General features: G+C 40.8%; 1 protein-coding gene across 1 annotated transcript in view; it reads left to right on the plus strand.

The window, feature by feature from the left end:
- The first annotated feature begins 1,054 nt into the window (after positions 1 to 1,054).
- LOC121705298 (ras-related protein Rab-26-like) overlaps positions 1,055 to 11,846 on the plus strand; it is a 130,306-nt gene continuing 119,514 nt past the window's right edge. Inside the window, exon 1 of the mRNA XM_042086202.1 lies at positions 1,055 to 1,685. Within this exon, the coding sequence (XP_041942136.1) occupies positions 1,500 to 1,685 (186 nt within the window). The 5' untranslated portion in view covers positions 1,055 to 1,499. The remainder of the gene's footprint in view (positions 1,686 to 11,846) is intronic.

The following is an 11,846-nucleotide window of genomic DNA, read 5'->3' on the forward strand; positions in this document are numbered from 1 at the left end:
GAGCAAGCGGTTTTGTTTAGTTGTAAAACAGCTCACATCTCCGAGTGGTCAGAAGGAAGACAGTCCGGCATTTGCTGGCATCGCGCGCAGAAACGGCAGGCATTTGTCACTGATATCAGCACCATGGAAAGTACCATCTGTTCTCCGGGGCCTGGACGGAGCTCGAGAAGTCCTCAACACTTGAGCAGTGAAGCCGATAAAAAAATATATGGCCTGTGCTTTCAGATATGCTGGACATGTACTGTAAGAAATGAACCAAAACTACTTTGTGGCAGGCAGCAGGGAACAAATAAAACGTTGTCTGGAGAAGTTTAGAAATAACTCCCGAGAGCCGTTAAGTCTCGCTCGAGAGGTGATGTGAGTCAGATGGCTGGCGGCCATTCTTGGAGTTACGCAAGGTGCTTGGAAGCGCTCGCTCTCCTGTCGCATGCTTGTGCACACAAATATGACGACATAAGGCTATTAATGCTTTAATGCTTCTGTCAACTCTGACATAACGTTTTCAAAACAAACAAAAACAAAATGACACATTTTGTAGGCAAACGGCTCTAATGGTAATACATACATTTACATTACCTTTACGCCTATAAAACATTTTAAACTCCAGAAATTGCTATGGATAAGGAGTGATTGCTGATTGAAACAAATGCGCAAAGGGGTTTCACAAACAGTCATTCGAGATTCATAATTATGCAAGAAATAGGCCTGTATGATAGCTGTGAATAGATTTTCCCCATTTGTTTAATTTAGTTATTCCAATAGAGAATGTTGTGAACAGGAGTGTAAAAAACGTATGAAACCAATGAAAAAGTGTTAATCCATTTGCAAGAGATGACTTTGGATCAGTTCCATTAAGCGCATCTTAGCAATATAGAAAAACTGCGTTACAAATTACCAATAACAGATAAGCAATAATGAAACATACCCATGTTTTGGGATCTATCTATCTATCTATCTATCTATCGTATCTCTATTGGTCTATTCATCCAAAGCAACCCCTATTCCCTTCTCGGTGGTTCCCAATCTCCATCTCTTGCGCTTGGAGGGATGTAGTACCGCGGCGCTCAGACAGCTGCAGGCTGCGCTTAGTGGAAGACACTGTTGGAAGAGCCCACACAGGCGCTAGGAGACAGGAGCGCTTCAGCAAAGCAATCCTCCAACAGCATCTCTATACTCGTCTGCATACTCTGGTACGACGAGTGCGAGGCAAGTGTTAGAGCAACAACGACGACTATCTATCTGTGCATGGGCGGAGTTGCTGTAGAATCTCGGACGATTGTGTTCAGTGTCAGAGTATCGTAGGATAATCATTAGCAGCCATGTCACCACAAAGCAGGTGAGTGTGAACGAGGCTGCACGGAGTTTGCCACCGTTATACTTAAATAACCTGGAATCTGGTTCATCTCGGGAGAACACCGAAGTTTTCGCGGAAGTATTTGCAGATAGCCATTCTTCAGCGTGCGTAAACTTGAAGACAGAGGCTCAAATCTGAATCAGAGATGTCACGAAAGAAGGCACATAAGAACAAAAGTGGCACCGCGAGCCCTAGCACCGGAACTCCCAACGGCAAAGAAGGTGGTCGAAGCGGGAAAGCCCTCGTGCCCGTGGTCCAAGCGACCGGAGTGGTCCACCCTAGTCGCCCTGCTTTCAGCAACAGCAGCGAGTTTTATGACATTGCATTCAAGGTAACCATTACTTTATATTGATCCATTTGAGTCTAAATCTACACACGTTTCTACACTTGGTCCTGGTATAATGACAACGTTAAAAAGAGATTGAACTCGCAATACGTTTTCGGAGACAAGCGCGCTGATATTTGATCAATCGGATCAATCAAGCAAGTGATTAAGAGCAACCAAGCAAGTGATTTAACCTATGTATATTGGAAACACGTTGACGACCTAATTGAACATCGTGTAATTTAAAGATAGATGGGACGGAAAATGTATGATAAGATAACTGTACGGAGTTGAGTTGGTCTGCATGGGTCCAGCGCTGCTGCAAGCTTTGTTTTGGATGTGCTTACCACATGCAGTACATAGCCTCATCACAGTGGCTCACTCTCGGCAGCGCTGCAGTAAACAAAGCGTTGAAGAGCATATTTTGATTGAGGTGCTATCTTCAGATGCAGTTGGCCAAGACAAAGTTATTTCGGGTAGAATGGTTCCATTACCAAACGAAATATGATAAACTCAATTGTGTGTGTATGTGTGTGTGTGTGTGTGTGTGTGCTCACACGTCCGCGCACGTTTGTGTGTTCTAAAGTGTTTTTACATTAAAATTTGGGAACCTTGGACATTATTCCATGATAATCATTATTATGGAACAAACCAAGGATGATTAATGACGTTTCCATACTGGTATTTTCAAAGACAGATGGTTACAGTGACAGTCTTTTCAAAGACAGTGGTTACTTCTCTCTCTCTCTTTCTCTCTCTCTCTCTCTCTCTCTCTACGGAATGCTGGTGAAAATCTGCACCAACAGAGGTGTGTGTCTGTGTGTGTGTGTGTGTGTCTGTGTGTGTCTGTGGGTTCATGACTTGCATTAATGCACACACTGCATCTTCTCTCTGTTCAGCCCTGTCTTGTTTTGTGCAAAATCCCCCATCTCCCCCCAAATCCCTCCCTGGTCACCTTGCATCAGTAAACACATTTGCAGGAGGCAGAGAGCCGAGACAGGAGAGGTCGAGGGAGACAAGGGCCACTCTGTTGACCTCAGAGAGAAACACGGCCAGGAAAGTTACTGAGGGAGGAAGTGTTTCTGGTGTAATGCATATGAAGGAGCAGGGAGGGCTCATAGGAAGCAAGGAAGGGCCTGAAGAGGTATAAAGGACGGACGATGAATTTCCCACTGAGCTCAAGACTCTTCATATCAGTATACAGTTGGGGTGGCATGGGCATAATATGTAGATAGGTGTGTTTGTTTATTACATTTTTGTGTGTTGGTATGTGTGTTTTTGTGCTGTGTGTGTGTGTGTGTGTGCATGCATTTGTCTGTGTGCGTGCATGTGTGTTTGTGTGTGTCTGTGTGTGCATGCATGTGTGTGTGTGTGTGCATGCATGTGTATGTGTGTGTGTGTGTGTGTCTGTGAGTGTGTGTGTGTGTGTGTGTGTATGCATGCGTGTCTACATACATATGTGTGTGTGTTTGTGTGTATGCATGCATGTCTACTAGGGGTGGGCGATATGGACAAAAAATAATATCTCGATATTTTTTATGATTTTGACGATAACGATAATTAGTCGATATCCTTTAAAAAAAAAGTTTTGTTAAAGTCTGAGTTGCTTTACCGCTAATTATTTATGAATAGCATCATTACAATAATAACCAATAATCTAACCTGTGACTTTTTAACCAAATCAACCAATGCATTGTCACTCTATGACACATTTCCAATTCTGCCCCCACTTGGGTGTGTGGCAATGACATGGTCTAGCCAGCTACAGTACATTAGAGAAGATGAATAGGCCTAACAGTTTCCCAAGAGAAAGTCTGAGGCTGAAGTTCCTTTCAAACCTTTACATAGGATTCACTGTAAAACTAAGCAGACCAACAGAGTACATATCAGTTATTTCCTTCTATGTTTTGTTTAAGAGCACTAGCATTCCAAGAGGCTAGCATTCCAAGTTACAGAATAGAAACTAATGAGTTAGCTTATGGCTAATGTACATTAGCAATCCCATAGAGATGCTAACGGTTAGCATAATCGGTAAACGTAGATATTTACAGCGAACTTCAGTCCATTTACAAGAGAGTTATTTGAGAATAGTTATTTGTTTACAACTGACTATTAAAATACTCAAAGGCTAATGTTTTCTCTCCATATAATACCGTGTAGGAAAAAACATGACTGTCTCATCAATGCTACTTGAACAGATTGACAAAAGTAGCCGCATAAAATCCCAAGTAGGCTACTCTCGCTGCACAAAATAAACATTAGGCGTGCGTGGGACAACGTTGTGACCCACTAGTGATCACGTGATACTTGCTCTGCTGCAGCCAGGGGCTTCTCCCGCATACACCTCCTGGGAATGTAAGAGTCTTCAATGCGTGATTTCGAGTGTTTTTCCCCATATATATCGCCCACCCCTAATGTCTACATACATATGTGAGTGTGTGTGTGTGTGTGTGTGTGTTTGTGTGTATGCATGCATGTCTACATACATATGTGAGTGTGTGTGTGTGTGTGTGTGTGTGTGTGTGTGTGCATGCGTGTCTACATACATGTGTGAGTGTGTGTGTGTGTGTGTGTGTGTGCATGCGTGTCTACATACATGTGTGAGTGTGTGTGTGTGTGTGTGTGTGTGTGTGTGTGTGTGTGTGCATGCGTGTCTACATACATGTGTGTGTGTGTGTGTGTGTGTGTGTGTGTGTGCCTCAGTAGCTCTGTAATTGGGGGGGTTATATAGAAAGTGAATGGCGGAGGGTAAGCTTGAGTGTCTCTGTGCTCTAGTCTGGTCCTCTCCCCCCGTGGTCACACTGTGAGGAACGTTCCAGATATTCCCTCATTACCCAGCATGCATCAGCCAGAGATTTGTCTCCTGCAATACGTCAGAGAGTCACGTGACGTATGGTCCCTCTGACATGAAACATCCACCACTGTAATTGGTATCATACGTACGGATGTAAGCACAACTTAAAGGACAGCATATCCTCAGAGTCTCATTAGCGGAGTTGACTCAGATGTATACATCAAAAGTATAAATGCAAATGCTTCACAAGGGCTCCTCTGCTGCCTGAGATCCTCATATGCGTCCAGCTATTGAGGTATTGAGTAATTTCAAGGCATCACAATGAATACATTTTTTTTGATCAGAATCGCTATTTGAGCAAATGCAATTAGCTAATCACAAAGGCTGTAATTAATTGAACAGCTTGCAATCCTGTTCCAGGTACCCGATTTTTCATTTAGATCGATCTCTGTTACTCGTGGTCACCGAGTACTGTTGGTACGAAAAAAATGAGAACAATCGGTTTTACCTACAGTAGATGGAGTTGCTAAGTTGTCGAGTTAGAGCTTCCAGGCAGCTACGGTGCTACCCTCTGGGGGCATGTTCATGAGTCCCCATGTTCACGCCCCCAGAGTGTAGCGCTGTAGCTGCCTGGCTGCTTTAGCTGTTGGCTGTAGCAACTCAAGCTAGGTTAAACCGATTGTTTTCGTTTTTTTTTTTTTTTTGTACCGACAGTATTCGGTGACGTCGAGAAACAGAGATATGTGAAAAATTGCCGGATTTCTCCTTTTAGAACTGACATGTACTTATTTAGTAAAGCTAATAGACAGTTATTTAGTAAAGCTAGTAGACAGTTATTTAGTAAAGCTAGTAGACAGTTATTACAGCTGCCAATAATGTTGTGCTGGGCTGGGCTTTGGGTGATGGAGTAGGGCAGTGCTTGGCTGTGCTGTGCTGTGCAGGAATGAGATGATCACAGCTGATCTGTGGGTGCTGGAGGGTGATCAGGGAGGTGGAGAGGAGAGGGAAGAGAAAGAGAATGAGAGATACAGAGAGAAGCGGAATAGAGAGATGGAGTGAGCGAGAGAGAGATACAGGGGGGGGGGGTAGAGAGAAAGAAAGAGAGATACAGACAGGGGGGGGAGGAGAGGGAGTGAACACACAACAGAGGAGGGACAGACAGACAGACACAGAGACGTGTTTCTATGTTCAACCATCACTCTCTTCTCCAGAGGAGCTGGAAGAAAGGACATGTAAGAGGAGAAGAAGGAGTATGGATGGATGGATTATCTCTCTCTCTCTCTCATACACACTTACACTCTCTTACACTCTCTCTCTCATCAAAGTCAAAGTCAAAGTCAGCTTTATTGTCAATTTCTTCACATGTTCCAGACATACAAAGAGATCGAAATTACGTTTCTCACTATCCCACGGTGAAGACAAGACATATTTTACCAATTTAAGTCCACAGACAAACATAACATTCAAGTAAACAAAAAAGTAAGTAAATAAGTAAATAAGAGGGCACATATAATAATGAAAAAATAAGAGCAGCAAAATTTGGTTGAAATTGTGCATAGACAGTCAATAAAATACTAGTGCAAAGTCAGGCCAATAAAAGGCTTGGGTAGTTCTGTTTGACCTAAGTAAGAAAGAAAGTGGCATAGTGGTGCAAGTTCATACACACTTACAAGCTCATACACACTTACACTCTCTCTCTCATACACACTTACACTCTCTTACACTCTCTCTCTCTCACACACACTTACACTCTCTTACTCTCTCTCTCTCTCACACACACTCCCTTTTTTTCTCTATCTCTTTCTCTCTCTCTCTCACACACACACACACACACACACACACACACACACAGTCACACACACACACACACACACACACTCATTCAGGGAGCCCACCTAACCCAATAAGGGAAATCAAATCAAAGCCACCTTTCCAGAAACACAACAAAATGAGAGAAATGTGCAGCTGCTGACTCACATACACACACACACACACATACACACACACACACACACACTCACACACACACACACACAACCTACTCCCTCATAGAGGGAGAGCAGATAGCTAACAAACGTTCCGAAAAAGTCCTGTTGGCAAATTTCAGGAAAAGTCGGTAAAGGGGCTATTTCACACAATTTGAGGGTGCTGAATTCAAATATTTTGTTTACCAAGCTCAATTTTGAATTTTAAGCTTGCTAATGAGCATAATTAGCATAATTTACATACTTTTTGGTTTTGCCATCAGATATCATAGGAATTGCAAAAAACAATGCATTAATATACTCTTTTTGTATCAGATATGTTGTAGGATAGGACAGGAATTACCCCAATGACCCTCAAGTAGCAAATGAAAATAAGCTCAAATTAAAATATAAATTGAAATAATAGCTAAAATTTAGTATGACGTTTAGAAACAAAATAGATTCCTTGATAATAAATTAATAGAATAGTAGGTGACTGCTAATTTTTCTGTAGAAAGTCCTTTGTCACTAACTATTATGAACAGTCTTTAGGGCAAGGACAGTCAGTCTTTACAGAGGATTTACACTGTATTTGTTTTTACTGTAAAGGCGACTGTGCTTGCCTAGTTAAAACTTCTCACTGGTGCTCTTTCCCAGAGGTGGAAAAAGTACGAAACTATTGTACTTAAGTAAAAGTACCAAGACTTTGATGAAATATTACTCAAGTACACGTTAAAATACCGATCTGAAAATGCACTCAAGTAAAAGTAAAAAGTAGTTCATTTAAAATGTACTTTAAGTAAAAGTTACTTAGTTACTTTTTTTTTTGGGGGGGGGGTACCAGAACAACCAGTTTTACCAGAGACTTTCTAATGAGGAGATACAGCACTCAAAAAATCCTCCATAATAATGCATGGGGTTGGTTTGTAACGCAACACATATCACAACCCTTCCGCGGCAAAACGTCGACATGTGAATACATTGAGCCAATCATGTGGTGTGTTGTGAATACATTGAGCCAATCATGTGTTGTGTTGTGAATACATTGAGCCAATCATGTGGTGTGCTGTGAAGACATGCTTGTGACAATCATCTGTTGTGATCTCGCCGCTGGAGCAAGATTGGTGTTGTGAAGCCTTACGCACACGCATTTCTGCCGAAATAGATGCCCGATAAGTGCCCAAAAAGCGATGCAATATGGCCGCCGAGTGGAGGTACTTGCCTAAAATGACTTTGGTCCTAGCTCAAGTTGCTGCAGCCAGCAGCTACGGCAGCCATGTTCATGCTCCCAGTGTGTAGCGCTGTAGCTGCAGCAAGTCCAGCTAGGTAAAACCGATTGTTTCAGTTTTGTTCATACCGACAGTACTCGGTGACGTTGAGAAATGTCAAAAATGTGAAAAATCACCGGAATTCTCCTTTAAGTTTGAGCAGTAGTTGATTTTCAAAGTTAGTTGCACTCATCCGTGGTCACTTTGCAGTGAACAGTAATCCAGCACAACTGAAAAGCCCCTCACAGGCAGCTGAGGCAGGCAGACCAATGTTGAGTTGCAGAGAGTTTTTTTATATTTGGAAACGAGCAGAAGGTTCTGCAGATTAAAGGGCATTGTACTGGGGGGGAAAGTGGGAAGTACAGGGCCCCAATGGAGGAGAGGACCCTTGAAAAGTGGAATACGGGGGGCACAACATTTTCACCAGGCATTAGTAATAACTCAGGTAATCCACACATAAAAAATCCAAACAACTCCATAAGTAGAGTCATGTAATGAAGTGGAATAACAAAGGGGGAAAGTATTGAACACGCTAAGAAAAAGCACTAAGGCAAGGAAAGGGAAGGAACGAGCTGGAATCTGTAAGTAGTTAGAGAGTAGTTATCCTTTCTATCTGTGCAAATTAATATAAGCTTGGTTAGTAGCCTACATATTGATGGGCTATAAAAAAGGTTTTTCATTACCAAGGTGTCACACAAGAAACATTTCATGATGGATAAAAGCAAAAAGCTCTCCCAAGACCTTTGCAACCTTGCCCAGGGACCCCTGGAATCTGTTTAGAACAATGGGCCAAAATCACACCTGATACTGCGACTAATAAGTTTTGTCATACAGGAAATCGCTTGAAGCTGTCATTACAAACAAAGGCTTTTCCACAAAGTATTGAAGAAATTTCACTAGGCATGTTCAATACTTTTTTCCTGTGTCATTCCACTTTATTACACATAACTCTTATGTTTGGATTTTTTTATATGTGTGTTGATATAATGTGTGGTGAAAATTTCAAATAGACTCACTGGAAGTTTAGGCTAATTACTGAAAAAACATTTAAGCATTCAATACTTATTTCCACCTATATTTATTTTACCTGAATATTTTAACTTCCAAATTAAATGTCAAAATGAATGTCAGACGAAATTTAAAGTTTGACTGACTGGATTTTGAATACAACATAGTGAAAACTGTCTAAGGTCACTCACTCTCCCTTGCTAAAGAGCTAAATGGTTTATTTCGCCTGCACGATTCATAAGGTAGTCTATCTCAAAGGCCAAAACAGGAAAAAGAGAGACATTAAAATGAGGGGAAACAACTGGTAATAAACTTATTTCCAAAGAAAGGTGAGCACAAACGTCAAAACACGAAATCCCATGGTGTTTGCTTGAATATCTCCGCAATCATTAGTGCTAAAACGAACTGAGACAACTCATTGAAATAGCGGAAAATACATACACATGTAATCTGATGCATCTCATGATCCAGCTCCATCTCCATCACTTTCAGAAAGACTGCATGGCGCCAGCTTGATTCATGTCCTGTTGTAGGCTACATGCTGATCATTATCACTAGGCTAGTGGTTTTGGGGCGCAATTTCTTTTCTCTCCCTTTCTGTTTTCGTTAGTCTTAACTTTTTTTTTTACTCAAGTAAAGGATGGGATTTTTGATGTAGCGAAGTACAATACTTCACTCAAAATGTAATCAAGTAAAATTTAAAATACCGATTTTATAAACTACTTAAAAAATACAAAATACACAGAAAAACTACTCAATACAGTAACGTGAGTAAATGTATTTCGTTACTTTCCACCTCTGCTCTTTCCTATCATTCAAATTCCAGCCATGCAGAAATGGAAGAGTGTGCATGTTTGAGGAGTGCTGAAGAGTGCTATGGAGATTGCATTATTTGCAAAAAATTTAGACAAGATATCCTTTAGTGCAACAAAAAGAAACATTCCCCAGTGCATCATTACTGCATATGATGCTGAAAGGGAAGTGGACCTAGGACAAATCCTCAGCTATGAACTGATTAATGTCCCTGTACTGTAGCTACTGCAGATAGCAATGGTTATTTGTGAAGTGGAAATAAGTCTATCCTCACTCAAGTGCTGTCTAGCAATGTGGTCCAGTAGTGATCACTGCAAAAACTGCTCATTCAACACTGGTAATAGATGCTCAAGATCTAGTTATGTCTTTAGGACACCCATCTGACTGCAGCACATGCATGAAGTATGCAGGTAAGTTTGTAAGACACTTTTGTATTGTTATTTGGTATTTGTTATGTGGTAGCAAATAATCTTAACTATCAAAGAAATAGACCTAATGTAGAAATACACACAGATATTGCAACAGATAATGGTGTAGGCCTATCTGATTAAGACCTGAGTGGTTGAAACGTATTTATTAAATTACACTGGGAGCAAAGAAGACTATCTTCACTCTTTTCCCTTTGCAACTGTCAAAGAAATCCCATAAACACAGGGAGGCCTAGGGTAGCCTACATCAGATGGCCTAAAGATTAGGCTCTTCTGCATAGCATTAAGGGATTTGCATGCAGTAATTTGAACACTGATCTAGCCTACTTTGGCTATTTAATGGTAATTTATTGCCAAAACACCACACAATATTAATCAGCTATAACAAACAATAAATGAGTTAATCACACACAAACTACTAATTTACTGACTACAAAAATAATAATTAAGTAGGAAGTTTAGAAGATTAAAACCCAGAATTGACCAAAAGTGCACCAAATTCAACACACATGACTGAATACACTTGGAGGAGGCCTGCGTCCTTTCTTTTCCAGATATTTTAGGATTTGGATATCGTTTCAGTATCGAGTATCAAGATATTTATGGCAGGTATTGTATCGAAATCATAATTTTGGTATCCCTATGCCAGAGCCACTGTTTTCTAGATGTCGAGGATCGGAGGCACTACCACCAACAAGTGATGCAGCTCAATGGCATATAAGAAGAGCACATTATCAAGCTCTAGTATGGAGGCAAGCACACATACCAAATCCAGTGTTACTAGAAGTAAAATGTTTTTTACCTGTCGGTTGTTGCTAGCGGTAGATGCAGTTCTGCATTAGGCTTATTCCCGCTATCTAAGTTCATATGTACTGTAGCAGTGTTTCCCACAGAATTAAATTCTATTTGTGGTGGTAGGTTTGCAGAATTAACTTGAATGCATACGTTTTTAACAAATTAGCACAGCGGGGTTATGATTCTAACCAGATTTAAGCCCAATTTAGCCTTCTATGCCTTGCAGGATTGTTAATGTTGTCTTTAAACATGCATGTAGGTTCATTGAGAGACACAGAAACAAGGAGAGGCTTTACAAAGGTGCACATAGCTCTGCAATGAAAGAATTCCATCCAATTGAAATAGTACAACATGGAAAATCATTGTGTGGTGGTCAATGTAGATATTGTGGTGGGCTGCCACGAATAAGATAATGTATGGGAAACACTGCTGTAGGATATATTCTGAGTTGAAGGTTATCTGTGCAACTTGTTATTGTGATGAAATGCATTAAACACCACATGAGGGACTCACTATGTTAGTTATGGTTGTGTTTTGATTAGAATTTCCGAGTTTATTACATGTTAACTGTAATCATGTTCCCATTAAATATGTTAATAAACTATAGTATGGGTTCTTTAATGCTCAAACATACATTTAGAGAACACTTTTATTTGGTTTTAGTGATTACTTTTGAAATCACCCAATTTAGGAAAAAATAAGCATAAACAATCACTATTTTATGTTAAAATGCTGATTATGCGGCTTATAACTCAGAATTAAGCTTGGTAAACAAAATATTCAGAATCAGCACCCTCAAATTAGGTAAGAAAGGTGGTTTCACTCACACACACACACACAGATCCAGTTAGTGTCCTATAGGCCAAAGTGAGAGATTGTGTATGATACATATATAATACAGTAAGGAACCAGATGCCCACTGGCACCTGCATCTGTGCAGTGTGTGTGTGTGTGTGCATGCTTCCCTAAGAGAGAGAGAGTGTGTGTGTGTGTGTGTGCGTGTGTGTGTGTGTGTGTGTGTGTGTAGCAGGATCTGCAGTCCTTTTGTGCCTTTCTGTGAACCTGGACTGTGTGTGCTTCTTTTTCCCAAAACGTGC

The sequence above is a fragment of the Alosa sapidissima genome, chromosome 3, assembly GCF_018492685.1.
Source record: "Alosa sapidissima isolate fAloSap1 chromosome 3, fAloSap1.pri, whole genome shotgun sequence".
NCBI lineage: Eukaryota > Metazoa > Chordata > Actinopteri > Clupeiformes > Clupeidae > Alosa > Alosa sapidissima.